At 37.2% G+C, this 17,132-nt stretch overlaps 1 protein-coding gene across 1 annotated transcript in view; it reads left to right on the top strand.

Annotated features, from left to right (window-relative positions):
• Positions 1-17,132, top strand: part of arhgef15b (Rho guanine nucleotide exchange factor 15b) — a 122,132-nt gene that overhangs the window by 42,315 nt on the left and 62,685 nt on the right. The window contains 3 exon segments of the mRNA XM_051925437.1: positions 9,832-10,448; positions 10,450-10,774; positions 14,054-14,114. Of these exon segments, the coding sequence (XP_051781397.1) occupies positions 9,832-10,448; positions 10,450-10,774; positions 14,054-14,114 (1,003 nt within the window).

Below are 17,132 nucleotides of genomic sequence, written 5' to 3'. Positions count from 1 at the left end.
CGCTTTATATTGAAAGTAATTACCTAGTCATTCTGCACTTATAATGGTTATAAAACAGGAATGTGGATCGCTATCTCTGGAACTGGTTATTCCAGTTTTGACAACATATGTTTTCAAAATAGACTTCTATTCAGATATTGTCACCTAATTTACATGCATACCTAACAAATTATTTTTTTCTGTCTCATTATTTTAAACAGCTACTGGAACAGGAGATATGTTTGTCATTTTGGGTGTGTAAGCATCTGTTTGGTTTCTCTCATTTAGCCTTATATCAGAATAGCCTTTGAATAGTACCTTTAATAATTCACACTGAATTCAGAAATGCTGACTAAAATCACATATGTAGAGTAACACAATAATCACTAAGAACGTTGTAGTTTGTTTGGGCATTAGAATGCCATTTGGCACTTGCCGACTGTTACAGTACTGTCCAGTGTTTACCCAAATCTGCAAATTGTGGTCAGCAAAAAAATTCAGGGAAAAAACTCTCAAATACAACAATGTATAAACAAAAATTAATAAATTGAAATGTTGAAAAAAAAAAAGATAATTGTTCTTTAAAAAGGAGTGGTGGCATTTATTTCTGATAAATGCTGCTGATTTATTTGCTTGTGCTCCATTTAGCATTAAAGACATTAACTGTATTCAAATCTTGTATTTTCTCAAGCTCCAGCATGGCAAACTTTGTACATTCAGTGGCATGGTAACATTCTTTCAGCCATAGTTGACAGTTCACATCGTAATCAGTGTTCCTCTAAAGAAAAATGATTAATAATAGAACAGGTTTTTGTACATAACATTGTATATTACAAATTTTAGATTAATATTTAATTTATTAATTTGCAAAATATTTGCTGACTATACTATAAGAAAGTAGACTTGCAATGTTTAAATGTTTCACATTTCCACTCCCCATCGTATGACTTACTGTATTCTAACAAAAAGTAATTAGAAAATCACTTAAATAATTATAACAATTACGTTAAACTCTGTTGTAAATTTACATAGCCACTGACCATGTACACACACATATTCCTGGTGATGAATTTAATGTGGGTTGGTTTTATGATGATTTATTCCAGGTCAAACAAAAGGCTAAGTGGTCTCCTGTTTGTCAGATTCCTGGTCTCATGGAAATTTTATGATAACCATATATTTTTTTAAAGAATTTTTTTAATCACTAGAAAAATAATATGCATATAGATCCACAGGAGTTATACAAGTACTGTATACACTTCTTCAAAACATGGATCTTTATGCCTGAAACGTCTTAACTTTTGTGAAATTTGCCAGCTGTAAGCTTAAAACAAAGAATGTTTTACCTCTGTAAAGGCAAAATCAGAAAAAAAACTGCTTTAAAAATACTCTGTAGAATGCTTTTTAGCTATTTTTCTTTCTCTTTTATTTTATTATTACAAGAAAAGATTATATTCTGAAAATGGCTTCATTAAATTCTGAACATAGGGCCTAGAGCATACATGTCAAACTGAAGGCCCATTACAAATTTATTCAGCCCTTGACATTATATAGCTTATGTTTATAAGAGCTCGCCTGCTGGTATATAGCACACACACCACTGATACTACAAATACCAGATTGCACTGGAATAGCTAGTGTTTTGTCATGTTAAACAAGGCCTGCAAGCACCAGCTCTCCCTGCCCCTCTGTTGATATACTCATCAGCAGCCTCATGTCGTAACCTTTAGTCAAATTTAAGCTATCCCCTGAAAAATGGCCAAATTAAAGGTGAACTCTGAAAACAGGGGCTTTCAAGACAAGTGGGAGGCAGAGTGCCTTTTCACTAATATAAAGTGTAAACCTGTTTGTCTTGTTTGCACAGCTGATGTGGTTGTAATTAAAGAATATAACCTAAGATGACACTATGAAATGAAACACCAGAAGAAGTACAAGGACATAAAGCAGAAACTCCTGAAAGTGGAAGAGTTGAACAGAAGTCTGGTCTTACAGCAAACTATGTTCATAAAAGCAGAATCACAAAGTATGGCAGCTGTTAAAGCTAGTTTTATTGTGGGAGAAGAGATGGCTAAATCAGCCCAGCCATTTACAGAGGGAGTGGTTTGTCAAAGGATGCATGATTAAAGTGTGCGATATTGTGTGACTAACAAAAAGCAAGCTTTATTTAATGTAAGCCTGAGCAGAAACACTGTTGCTGATCGTGTATGTGAACTTGCCAGTAATCTACAACAACAGCTGATGGAAAAGGGGAAAGATTTCATTGCATATTCCTTTGCTGTGGATGAGAGCCATGGCATATCTGATACTGCCCTGCTGTCAATATTACAGTTACAGAGGAACATTTGAGAATTAAATCAATGCATGACACAAGAACAGGAAAAGAGAAATCTGAAGTAATGTGTAAATGAAATGAAGTTGAATTGAGACAAACTGGTACAACAACAACATTTATTTATATAGCACATTTTCATACAAAAAGTAGCTCAAAGTGCTTTACATAATGAAGAGAAGAAAAATAAAAGACAAAATAAGAAATTAAAATAAGACAACATTAATTAACATAGAAAGGAGTAAGGTCCAATGGCCAGGGTGGACAGAAAAAACAAAAAAAAACTCCAGAAGGCTGGAGAAAAAAATAAAATCTGTAGGGGTTCCAGGCCACGAGACCGCCCAGTCCCCTTTGGGCATTCTACCTAACATAAATGAAATAGTCCTCTTCGTAGTTCGGGTTTTTTACGGAGTCACTTGATGCTGATGGTCATACAGACTTCTGGCTTTTAATCCATCCATCATTGTTGGAACATCATGGTGCTTTGGGTAGATGGTGGTGGTGTGCGCCACCACCAACAGGACACCGGAAAAGGAAACAGAAGAGAGAGTAGGGGTTAGTACAGATTTTGAATGAATAGTTATTATAATGAATTAGATATACAGAGTATCAGGATTAAATTACAGTGAAGTTATGAGAAGGCCATGTTAAAATAATGTGTTTTCAGTAGTTTTTTAAAGTGCTCCACTGTATTAGCCTGGCGAATTCCTACTGGCAGGCTATTCCAGATTTTAGGTGCATAACAGCAGAAGGCCGCCTCACCACTTCTTTTAAGTTTTGCTCTTGGAATTCTAAGGAGACACTCAGTTGAGAATCTGAGGTTTCGATTTGGAATATAAGGTGTCAGACATTCCGATATATAAGCCGGGGCGAGATTATTTAAAGCTTTATAAACCATAAGCAGAATTTTAAAGTCAATTCTGAATGACACAGGTAACCAGTGTAGTGACATCAAAACTGGAGAAATGTGTTCGGATTTTCTTTTCCTGGTAAGGATTCTAGCAGCTGCATTCTGCACTAGTTGCAAACGATTGATGTCTTTTTTGGGTAGTCCCTGAGAGGAGTGCGTTACAGTAATCTAGCCGACTGAAAACAAACGCATGAACTAATTTCTCTGCATCTTTCGATGATATAAGAGGTCTAACTTTTGCTATGTTTCTTAGGTGAAAAAATGCTGTCCTAGTGATCTGATTAATATGCGATTTAAAATTCAGATTACAATCAACGGTTACCCCTAAGCTTTTTACCTCCGATTTGACTTTTAATCCTAATGCATCCAGTTTATTTCTAATAGCCTCATTGTATCCATTATTGCCAATCACTAAGATTTCGGTTTTTTCTTTATTTAATTTGAGAAAGTTACTATTCATCCATTCTGAGATACAAGTTAGACATTGTGTTAGCGAATCAAGAGATTTGGGGTCATCAGGTGCTATTGATAAATACAGCTGTGTGTCATCAGCATAGCTGTGGTAGCTCACGTTATGTCCCGAGATAATCTGACCTAATGGAAGCATGTAGATTGAGAAGAGCAGTGGACCCAGGATAGAGCCTTGTAGAACACCATATAGGATATCATGTGTCTTTGAGTTATAATTACCACAACTAACAAAGAATTTTCTCCCTGCCAGGTAGGATTCAAACCAATTTAAGACACTGCCAGAGAGGCCCACCCATTGACTAAGGCGATTCTTAAGAATATTATGATCAATGGTGTCAAATGCGGCACTCAGATCTAAGAGGATGAGAACAGATAAATGGCCTCTGTCTGCATTTACCCGCAAGTCATTTACTACTTTAACGAGTGCAGTTTCTGTGCTGTGATTTGTTCTAAAACCTGACTGAAATTTATCAAGAATAGCATGTTTATTGAGGTGCTCATTTAACTATATAATGACTGCCTTCTCTAGAATTTTACTTAAGAAAGGCAGGTTAGAGATGGGTCTATAATTTTCAAGAGCAGAGGGATCGAGATTATTTTTCTTAAGTAGGGGTTTAACTACTGCAGTCTTAAGACAGTCTGGGAAGACCCCTGTATCTAATGACGAATTTACTATGTCAAGAACATTATCACTAAGCACGCCCGATACTTCTTTGAAAAAATTTGTTGGTATTGGGTCAAGGGCACAGGTGGAGGGTTTCATTTGAGAAATTATTTTATGTAAATCAGGTAAATCTATCCTAGTGAAAGACTTTAATTTGTTTATTATGGGGTACTGGGGTTTAGGAGGATCCTTAGTGTTGGGGAGATATACTATGTTATATATATATTATACTATGTTGAAAAATACAGCGATAGCCTCACAGGTTTTACTGGAAGTACTTAGGAGGCATTCCTTTGAGTTACCTGGGTTTAACAGATGATCAATTGTCGAAAATAAGACTCTGGGATTACTAGCATTGTTATTTATAATCTTAGAGAAATAGCAGCGCCTCTCAAGACGGACTGTGTTATTGTATTCTGTTATTTTAACTTTTAATATTTCATAGTCAATAGTTAGTTTAGTTTTCCTCCATTTACGCTCAGCTCTACGGCATGTTCTCTTTAAATCAGACACTCTTTGGGTCTTCCATGGTATAACAATGCTAGAAGATTTTTTAACTGTCTTTTCAGGTGCAACTAAGTCAACAGCAGCCCTCACTTTAGTATTAAATCTTTCCACCTTACTATTTACATTCTCCTTGCTATTATAGTTGGCACTATAAACGGACTGATTGGTTAGAATGTTTGAAAGTTTTAAAGCTGCTGATGAGTCAAAGAAGCGTTTTTTAACAATATGCTTCTCATGAGTGTTTTCTATCATTATTTCTATATTAAAGAGTAGAAGAAAATGGTCTGATAGACCCGTATCAATGACCTGCTTTATATCAACTTTTAGTCCTTTAGTAATTACTAAGTCTAACGTATGACCTGCTTTATGTGTAGGCTGATTAACGAGCTGTCTCAAATCAAAAGAGTCCAGGAGGTTCATAAATTCTTTTACTTTCTGGTCATATTGATTATCTATATGAAAATTAAAGTCGCCGACTATTAAGAGTGTGTCATAGTTCGTAATTAAGATTGACATCAAGTCAGAGAATTCCTCAAAGAAAGACGCGTTTAATTTTGGAGGTCTATACACAGATAATACTAGAACGTGAGAATCTCCCTGAATAATAATGGCGAGATACTCAAATGGACTTGAATTTACCAAAACTAATATTTTTACATTTTAACCTGCTTGAGTAAATGTTTGCTAGTCCTCCACCTCTCTTTCCCTGGCGATCAGCACGAGTAAAACTGTAATCCGGAGGCGCAGATTCGATTAAAACAGCTGCGCCATCTGAGCTAAGCCACGTTTTACTTAGTGCAATAAAATCTATTTTTTTATCACTAATAAGATCGTTGATAAAAAACGTCTTGTTAGTTAAAGCTCTAATATTTAATAGTGCTATATTCAATGTTTTGGAGGAGCAGAGATGAATACTATGTGCGTTATTGATATATGGAACAGGAATTAAGTTATTTTTTATTAGCGCCGCTCTGCGTGTAATTTTTTGTTTAATCTATGATATGTTTTTATAGTTTTAATACATTGTTCATCTAAAGTAGTAACTTTAATTAAATTATTGGTGTTTATGCCGTATTGCCTAGATTTTCTATGTGCATTAAGATTGGTTATTACAGTATTTATGTTGTGCACTTTTATGGAAGATTTTATTAAACAATTATCATGACCAAGCACAGGAGTGGCATTTCGGAAGGGGTTAAAAGCAGAGATAGATAGTCAAGATAAACGAATTACCTTGGATATGTTTTCGGAGAGGACCCGGGCGCCGAAGCTATTCGGATGCAGGCCCATCTCGCTTGAAAAAACGCGGGTCTTTCCCAAAAGAGGTCCCAGTTGTTGATGAAACCGATGTCTTGATTCTTGCAGAAGCCCTGCAGCCAGTTGTTTAAACCAAGCAGACGACTGTAGTACTCGTTTGATCGTCTGACGAGAGGGAGTGGACCCGAGATGAAGATCTTTGCCGATGGGGTCCTCTCCTTTGTGTCTTTAATTAATGCAGTGAAGTCTGCCTTGAGGATCTCGGACTGTCGGTGCCTTATGTAGGTAGGAATGATGACAGGTAGAGCGCTAGCGATGTGCGATGAAAAGAGTGGATTATTGGGCAAGATTCAGGAGAAGATGTGGGAGGAGAATTGTGAACGAGAACTGACTATTTATCAAAGCATCTTACACCAGGAATCATTGTGTGGTAAGGCCCTGAAATGGGAGCATTTAATGAGCACTGTAACACAAGCAGTTAACTTTATAAGAGCCAAAGGTTTAAATCACTGCTTGTCTTTTCTGGAGGAATTAAGTTCAGAAAATGGTGATGTGCCCTATTGCACAAAGGTGTGATGGCTAAGTCAAGGGAAAGTGCTGAACAGATGTTTTGAGTTGTGTGAGGATATCTGTCAGTTTATGGAAAGCAAAGAGAGAGACACCACAGAGCCCCAGGATGGAAATTCGCTGTGTGAATTGGTGTTTCTGTTATGACATAACAAATCATCTCAATGCGCTCAACCTGCAGTTTCAGGGGTGGAGCTGTGTGATCACGGACATTTATGCTGCAGTGAGTCCTCTTAAAGCCAGGTTACGCCTTTAGGAGATGCAAGTACTACAGGGAAATTTGGGTCACATTCTGTGTTGCCAATCCATGAAATCAGTTTGCAGTTGACGTGGAAAGAGCACCTACAGTGCATCCGGAAAGTATTCACAGCGCATCACTTTTTCCACATTTTGTTATGTTACAGCCTTATTCCAAAATGAATTAAATTCATGTTTTTCCTCAGAATTCTACACACAACACCCCATAATGACAACGTGAAAAAAGTTTACTTGAGATTTTTGTAAATTTATTAAAAATAAAAAAATTGAGAAAGCACATGTACATAAGTTTTTACAGCCTTTGCCATGAAGCTCAAAATTGAGCTCAGGTGCATCCTGTTTCCCCTGATCATCCTTGAGATGTTTCTGTAGCTTAATTGGAGTCCACCTGTGGTAAATTCAGTTGATTGGACATGATTTGGAAAAGCACACACCTGTCTATATAAGGTCCCACAGTTGACAGTTCATGTCAGAGCACAAACCAAGCATGAAGTCAAAGGAATTGTCTGTAGACCTCCGAGACAAGATTGTCTCGAGGCACAAATCTGGGGAAGGTTACAGAAAGATTTCTGCAGCTTTGAAGGTCCCAGTGAGCACAGTGGCCTCCATCATCCGTAAGTGGAAGAAGTTCGAAACCACCAGGACTCTTTCTAGAGCTGGCCGGCCATCTAAATTGAGCGATCGGGGGAGAAGGGGCCTTAGTCAGGGAGGTGACCAAGAACCCAATGGTCACTCTGTCCGAGCTCCAGAGGTCCTCTGTGGAGAGAGGAGAACCTTCCAGAAGGACAACCATCTCTGCAGCAATCCACCAATCAGGCCTGTATGGTAGAGTGGCCAGACAGAAGCCACTCCTTAGTAAAAGGCACATGGCAGCCCACCTGGAGTTTGCCAAAAGGCACCTGAAATTTCCCTGGTCTGATGAGACAAAGATTGAACTCTTCGGTGTGAATGCCAGGCATCACGTTTGGAGGAAACCAGGCACCGCTCATCACCAGACCAATACCATCCCTACAGTGAAGCATGGTGTTGGCAGTAAAGAGGAATGGGCGAAACTGGCCAAGGATAGGTGTGCCAAGCTTGTGGCATCATATTCAAAAAGACTTGAGGCTATAATTGCTGCCAAAGGTGCATCGACAAAGTATTGAGCAAAGGCTGTGAATATTTATGTACATGTGATTTCTCAGTTTTTTTATTTTTAATAAATTTGCAAAAACCTCAAGTAAACTTTTTTCACGTTGTCATTATGGGGTGTTGTGTGTAGAATTCTGAGGAAAAAAATGAATTTAATCCATTTTGGAATAAGGCTGTAACATAACAAAATGTGGAAAAAGTGATGCGCTGTGAATACTTTCCAGATGCACTGTATATGTTTTCTTTTTGCGGTTTTCTCCTGTAATTGCAAGGTAGAATGTTAGTAGCTATATGTTTTGATTTTCATTGAGGAAATTTTTTGGCTATTTTGATGGCCTGCACTAAAATGTTTTCATTAGAAATGTTCAGTGAAAAAACTGCTGATAGAGAGTAAGGCATAAGAAATGAATACCACAGATGTATCTTTTATTTTAAATTCGAACTCTCATTTTTTAAAAATTTAATCAATAAGCTGGGTTTATGAATTCTGTATAAGATGTTTTGGGAAAAGTTAAGTTCATATTTCTGTATGAATAATTTGACATAATACATCTGAAAAATATGGTCAAATGATATCTGTTTTTTCAATAAATATTGACCCAGTTTGGCCTTCGACTTGGATCTAGTATTTTATTTTGGCCCCCTGTGTGATTGAGTTTGACACCCCTGCCATATTAGATCTAAGAAAGAAAGCACTTCTGGGGTGGGGCATTGGTCCATTGTAGGGCATACTCATGCATTACATAATAATAAACATAAAATTAAAATTAGTTACTGAACACCTTTTTTTTCCTACTTGTATGATGTGCGCCTTGTGGAGGCAAAAGATATTCATAAGATGTGCATTTATTTTGGAATAGGTACTATATATTTTTTTTACCTTTTGGTTTTAACTATGTAGATGACACTCGGCTATTTTTCACCACTTTTTGCTGAGTTCTTCAGGTTTATGGAACAGATTGGAAGAGTATTGTTGACCAAGGAAATGGGTCCCATCCAGTCTCCGTCATCAAAACAGGAAGAACTTCCTGGATGCCTTCTAGCATGCTATGTGTTTCCCCATCACACAAATTAAACAGTCCTAAAATAGAACATCTAAAAATTTTATGCTGTGTAAACAAGAGAACATCTTACACTGCGGTATCCTCAAAGTATTGAGAGGATTTCAGTTTCCTGAGCAGTAACTGATGTAAATGCTAAGTTTGAAGATACAGTACTAGTATTTATGCACATGGATTATTAAAAGTCTGTGGGTAGATTGCTCCTTTGTGTTAATAGCTTGTTAGAAAGAGAGAACTGATTAGGGGTTTAGTATTCCAAAGTTTTAAGGGAAGTCTTTTTATTAATAGAACTTAGACTCTCAGAACTAGTATTTTAGTTGTATAACACATATTATAGAGATTCCTGTGTGAAAGGGTACATTCTGTTTTCTAGTACGTTCTAATTTCCTTTTTGTTTCTTTTTTTTTCTCTATTTCTTATATCCATAAGCTACATTTCATTCAAGATTGTTCCTTGGATACTATTGTATATTAATCTACTATGTCATTTAAAAATAAGTCTCATTTCATATAGTGGATAACTGGGTATTATGATGAATATTGTCCATATTAGTATGTTTGTTCCATATTTATCCTATCTTTAACACCTAAACACAATAAAAACAGACAGATTATCACTTAAGTTTTGTTACTTGGAAATTAAATATCATAATATCTAGCATTGCTTTTTTATATTTACAATGTTTCTTTATTTTAAGATCCTGATGGCAAGGAAGTGGATTCAAGGCCTCAGTCTAACAGTGGTGTGGAGGAACTGAGTTTGACAGCTCTCCCATTTATCACAAACTGCAGAGGAGACTGTGGGTGCCTTTGCCACCAAGAACATCCAGGAATGGTACTAGTATGGGTACCATTAGCTCAGGCAGAGCAGAAACTCTATGAGGAGGAGAATGGACAGGAAGAAGACTTGGAAGATTCTGCTTTGTCAGATGTATCAACAAAGGAGGATGAAACAGTTGGGCAGGTGAAAGGAAAAATCAAACAAATGTTTGTGGTCAACAATCCTCCGGAGGAAGAGGATCCTTCAATTTCAGATAGTTCAGGTGGAGAAGGCTACAACTCCCTCAGTTCCCAGTCTTCTGGAATTCTGGGGAACTTCAGTGACTGTTCAAAAACAGATATTGTCCTTACAAGCTATAAAATGAACAGTGAGGAGGAGGCACCGGTGCAGATAGAAGGCAGTTCGGAAAGTCAGGATATTGGTAAACCAGCAGCACATGGAAAATCATTAGATGGGGATTCTGTATATGAATGTTCAATTATTTTGCCTTCAAGTGGAACAGAGAGTGACCTCTTCTGGGTCAGTATCAGTTGCAAGAGGATCAGTGGAGCATCAGCCTGTATCTGCAGTCAGGATCCGTAAACCTGTTCGAAGGAGCAAATTACCTTCTCAGGCTTCTCTATCAATTGAAAAGGACAAGGAAGAAGATGTGCCACCAGCTGTGCCCCCAAGGCTTCCCAAAAAGCCACCCAGAACTGCGTCAGCTTCTAATGCTAAACAGGTAGTACCAAGGGAGAGCTCTATGGAAGACACACCTATACTCAATGTTGTTGCTGATGGAAACATACCAAATGCTTTACCTCCCAGGCCTTTACCACATAAACAAAATAAGGACAAGAAACATATGCAACATTACAAAGGTTAGTAGCTCCATGTGTTAAAACTAAATGATCTTGAAAACAATCCATTTTAAACAGTGTGTAACCCATAACTTAACAGATCAATATATACTTTATTGATTCTAAAAATGAAAATTGCACTGTTAGAAGCAGATAAACTACATAAAGCACATTTAAGATGAAGCTGTAAAATAAACTTATCTGAATGGCAAAAAACATAGTGTAGCCAGAAGCCCTATTTTAATATCTAATGGAAGTTGGTAAAAAAGACTAACAGTACTATCTGTAGCACTGTGGTGGCATTGCTATATACCGTATAATATTGGCCAAGAACATAATGCAGAAATATAGTATTTTTTAAACAGTACCTATATTGTTACCCAAGAGAATGAGCCCCAACTGCTGGCTAAGGAAATAAATATGCAGTAGTAATGGTGCAATATTGTCACATGTACAAAGTACAGTGAAATAGCTGTGAAGTGCAAAAAGTACATACAATAATGTGATTTGAATAACACAAATAAACTCTTATAGTTACAGTATGTATTTTAACATGATTATTATAGGTTTTTTGTAACTTTTATATGTACAAACCTTGTCAGTTTAGCATGAATAAATTTTTTTATGTAATTTTTGTATAACATGTCAAGTAATCAAAGTAAATCTGTGATATTTGAATTACTAAATTAATTACCGTACATGTAGTTACAGTGAATTTACACCCCTGCAATCTGTGTTGTAGTTTTACTTTTAAAAGGATACATTTTAAATGGATAACTTATTTTTCTCCATAAATCTTTATTTAATAACCTATAATGACAAAGTGAAAACATGTTTTCAGAGAGGTTTGAAATTTATTAAACAATCAACAACTGATGTCTTTAATATCCAGCCCCTTTGCCATGCCACTCTGAATTGTGGCGAGGTGAGTCCCATTTGCTTTAATTACACTTCATATGTGTCTAGAGCTTTTTTGGAGTACATCTGTGACAAATAGAATTGATTGAACATCGTTTAGAAGGCATACCCCTATTATATATAATGTCCCATGATTCACACTGTATGTTACAACAACATATAGATCAGGTCAAGTATATAAAAGTATTTCTAAAGCTTTGAGTGTTGGCAGGAGCACAGTGTATTCAATAATTGTGAAATGGAAGTTTGGAACCACCAGGACTTTTCCTAGAGTTAGCTATTTGGCCAAACTGAGTAATGGGGCAAGAGGGACCTTGGTTAGGGAGGTGACCAAGAACCCAATGGTCACCATAACACAGCTGAGATGGGAGAACCTGTTAGGAGGAAGACCACCTCAGCAGCACTTAGTCAGTCAGGTTTTCATGTTATACTGGCTAACTCACACTTGGAGATTATCAGATGCCATTTAAAGGGTTCTGAGGTCATCCTAGTGGTGAAACATAGTGGTGGCAGCAACATGCTGTGGGTGTGCTTCTCAGTGAAAGGGACAGGAAGACTGTTTAGAATTGAGGGAAGGGTGAATGCAGCCAAATACGGAGAGGCCCTTGAAGAAAACCTGATCCAGAGCACATAAAATCTCAATGACCCAAGCAACAGCCAAGACAACACTGGAGTGGCCTTGGGACAAGTCTCTGACAGTCATTCAGTGGCCCAGCCAAAGCCCAGACTTAAATCCCTCAGAACATGTGTGGAGAGACCTGAAGATAGCAGTTTACAGATGCTTCCCCTCAGGTTCTGTTAGATTGGATGGGATCTGCCAGAAAGAATGGAATAAATTGCTCAAATCCAGATGTACAAATCTTATAGAGGCTTACCCAAAAAGATTTGAAGCTGTAATTGCTGCCAATTACTTCTACAAAGTACTGAATTAAGGTTCTGAATATTCAGTTTTTGACTTTTAATAAATTTGCAGACCTTTCTGAAAACATGTTTCACTTTGTTATTATGGGTTATTGAGTGTAGATTGATGGGCAAAACAGCTAACGTATCCATTTAAAAAGGTCTCTACAACACAGTAAAGCATTCAGAAAGTACTGGAATCTTAATATGTTCTGAATCCACTGTACATCTAGGTGTCTTTCTTTACAAGTTTCTGGTTATTTTTGTGAATAGGCACTATCAAACTTGGCTAGGGAAACTTAATGAAGTAGTTTCATTTTGACCTGGCTAGTATACAGTATATTCATTACGTTCTGACAATTAATAGGAATGACAAAGTGATACTGTACATCCTCAACATCAGAGTTGGGAATCATGCAGTACCAAGTAACATGCAACTCTAATCTAATTAGATTTCCTAGTAACGAAGTGGTGTTTTTACAATTTAAATTATTGTAATAACATTACAATTACTGACTTAAGTGTAATTTTGTTACTTGAGTTAAACATACAGTTCTAAGCAAACAATATGTAAATGTTATAAATTTCTTGAAAGGTAGGCATTCTATCACAACGTAAAATTTGAGGAGGTGAGTGTCTATGCATTATTTTCACACAAGTACAGTTATTGAATTTTGAAATACTGTCAGATCAGTAAAAAGATGTGAGTTATTTTACTACATTACATGAATAGTTCATTTTAGTTTGAGATTATATTTAGCTCAGATTTCTCTTTATTAAGGAATAAATATTTTAAGTTTTAATCTGAAAGATATTTTCAGTTTTATGACACATTGAAAGAATATGGCAAGTGGAGAAAATTTAATTTTACTTTAAGGAGTGTCTACTTTTATAGTGTAAAGAGCGCTTAGAGGAGAAAACCAAAGAGACATGCATGTACTATTAATTGGGGTATACAATAAACCCTGCAGATATCGGAGTCCAAATGAATCAAGTCTTTTTCCTACTACCTGATACATTGGCAATACTTTTAACATTTGCCTACTTTGTTTGCAGGTGTTGGAGTAGTTAAGTCAATTTTATTTTTAATTATCAGATTTATTTTCTGTTAAGAATTATTTTTGAGAACTGAAAGACTCTACTTTCTGCTTAATATGTTTGAATTGGCACAGTACTAATGTAAGCCATGCTGTTTACTTGTTCAAGTGCTGAATTGATGTTCACTGTTATTGGTTATTTCTTCCTTTTTAAAATGCTGAAAGGACATGTATGTCATCCTTTTACTTTCCATCTGGTACATACAGTATTTGAGTTTGAAGGGCAATATAAAAGTAGAATAATTAATAATGTGATTACTTTTTTTCTAGGAGTAATGAGTAAAGTGTTCCTGTTACAAAGTAAAAAAAAGCAATTAGCAATTCTGCTCAACAAAATGTTATAGTCTTTGAGTAGGATTCTTTATGTTGTTATTTTGAGTTTCAGATGAGGAAGAGGAGATTGGAAGTGACTGGGATTGCCTTGAAAATGAAGTACAGGAGATAAGGTGAGACAAATTAACAAGTGTCTTTGATAAGCAGTCATTAGCAGCTGTGAGTCATTTTAACAGTGTCTAAATGGGCTTTAGGCAGAATAGCTTGATGGCTACATGATTGGACTTGAAATCATAAAGTTGCTGGTTTAGTTTTCACCACTGAACCATCATATAGCCATGAACAAGTCACCTGGGGCCTCATGCATAGCGCCATGTGTAGAATTCACACTAAAACATGGCATAAGGACAAAGTGGAAATGTGCGTACGCACAAAAAAATCCAGATGCATAAATCTGAGCGTCTTGTCAACTTCCACATTCTTCCACTCCATAAATCCCGGTCAGTGTGAAAGTAACGCATGTGTACGCGCCTGCTGTCCTGCCCCGTCTCCTCCCAGAATTACGCCTCTTTGAATATGCAAATCAATATAAATAGCCCTTAAGCTCAGCGTTCTATGAAAGACAATGGCAAAATCACTGGGGGAAAATGGAAGAATTTCAGTGAATACCAAGTGGAGGCAAGGAAAAACGTACTATTTGTTGGTTTAAACAGTGGTATAAACAACAAAAGGAAGTTGATCGAGTAACATACAGGTGCTGGTCATAAAATTAGAATATCATGACAAGTTGATTTATTTCAGTAACTCCATTCAAAAAGTGAAACTTGTATATTAGATTCATTCATTACACACAGACTGATGTATTTCAAATGTTCATTTCTTTTAATGTTGATGATTATAACTGACAACTAACGAAAGTCCCAAATTCAGTATCTCGGAAAAGTAGAATATTGTGAAAAGGTTCAATATTGAAGACACCTGGTGCCACACTCTAATCAGCTAATTAACTCAAAACACCTGCAAAAAGCCTTTAAATGGTCTCTCAGTCTAGTTCTGTAGGCTTACACAATCATGGGGAAGACTGCTGACTTGACAGTTGTCCAAAAGACGACCATTGACACCTTGCACAAGGAGGGCAAGACACAAAAGGTCATTGCTAAAGAGGCTGGCTGTTCACAGAGCTCTGTGTCCAAGCACATTAATAGAGAGGCGAAGGGAAGGACAAGATGTGGTAGAAAAAAGCGTACAAGCAATAGGGATAACCGCACCCTGGAGAGGATTGTGAAACAAAACCCATTCAAAAATGTGGGGGAGATTCACAAAGAGTGGACTGCAGCTGGAGTCAGTGCTTCAAGAACCACCACGCACAGACGTATGCAAGACATGGGTTTCAGCTGTCGCGTTCCTTGTGTCAAGCCACTCTTGAACAAGAGACAGCATCAGAAGCATCTCGCCTGGGCTAAAGACAAAAAGGACTGGATTGCTGCTTTCTGATGAAAGTAAATTTTGCATTTCCTTTGGAAATCAAGGTCCAAGAGTCTGGAGGAAGAGAGGAGAGGCACAGAATCCACGTTGCGTGAGGTCCAGTGTAAAGTTTCCACAGTCAGTGATGGTTTGGGGTGCCATGTCATCTGCTGGTGTTGGCTCATTGTGTTTTCTGAGGTCCAAGGTCAACGCAGCCGTCTACCAGGAAGTTTTAGAGCACTTCATGCTTCCTGCTGCTGACGAACTTTATGGAGATGCAGATTTCATTTTCCAACAGGACCTGGCACCTGCACACAGTGCCAAAGCTACCAGTACCTGGTTTAAAAGACCATGGTATCCCTGTTCTTGATTGGCCAGCAAACTCGCCTGACCCTAAACCCCATAGAAAATCTATGGGGTATTGTGAAGAGGAAGATGCAATACGCCAGACCCAACAATTCAGAAGAGCTGAAGGCCACTATCAGAGCAACATGGGCTCTCATGACACCTGAGCAGTGCCACAGACTGATCGACTCCATGCCACGCCGCATTGCTGCAGTAATCCAGGCCAAGGAGCCCCAACTAAATATTGAGTGCTGTACATGCTCATACTTTTCATGTTCATACCTTTCAGTTGGCCAACATTTCTAAAAATCCTTTTTTTGCATTGGTCTTAATTGATATTCTAATTTTCCGAGATACTGAATTTGGGACTTTCATTAGTTGTCAGTTATAATCATCAACATTAAAAGAAATAAACATTTGAAATACATCAGTCTGTGTGTAATGAATGAATCTAATATACAAGTTTCACTTTTTGAATGGAATTACTGAAATAAATCAACTTTGTCATGATATTCTAATTTTATGACCAGCACCTGTAGAGTGTCGGAGAAACTCGAAAGCTCAAGATCACAAAGTCGCACAGTGCCCAAAATAAAAAAAAGTTGTCAGATATCAAAGTCGCCGTGAAAAGGCGAGTCGTAGCCCACCATCTGAGAGTCACATGGAAGCTTATTAGGGTACAGAGAAAAGACAAAAAAATAGGCACACAGTGGCAAAAAAAGCTTGAAATGTCAACTTTAATCTCGAAATTACCATTTTAATCACGTAGTTTATTTTGTCATTAAAGTAGAACATCATAAACTTCATCTTAAAATCGTTTTATTTACTAGTTTCTCAAATACCATCGTAACTATAGTAGCACGTTAAATGGTTTGTTTTGTATGTGTTCTTCTGTGTGTTGAATATGTGTGAATCACTATGTGCTTCTTAAACAGGCTTTCTCTTCTTCCAACAAGACACAGAATCCATTACATTCGTGATATAACAGCTCTCTGAATAATTACAATACTGAGATATATTCTTGATATCATCTTCATGACGATAGGAGTTAAAGCATGTTATTAAACATGGGAACACGGTGGCGCAGTGATAGTGACGAGCCAGCGACCTTCGATGAAATAATTTATTGCAGCAGTACTGTCTCTTTCAAACGTACTAACCCCCGATTCCTGTCCTTCCTTTTCTTTCTCCAAGTAACCAGTCGCCACACAATCAAGCTCTGTAATAGATGTTAAGACATCTGTAAGCTTAGAATGCCGATTCTTCAAAACTTTTAAGGAACATTGAAATATCTTCATAGTACATGTTTAATTATTCCATCCATCTATCCATCCAGTGTCGCACCAGCCTCAGCAAGAGTACAGCGCGAGGCACCAGATCGT

This window comes from Erpetoichthys calabaricus, chromosome 3, assembly GCF_900747795.2.
Source record: "Erpetoichthys calabaricus chromosome 3, fErpCal1.3, whole genome shotgun sequence".
Taxonomy (NCBI): domain Eukaryota; kingdom Metazoa; phylum Chordata; class Cladistia; order Polypteriformes; family Polypteridae; genus Erpetoichthys; species Erpetoichthys calabaricus.
The sequence above is the reverse complement of the archived record's forward strand: the minus strand, read 5'-3'. Positions and strand labels throughout refer to the sequence as shown.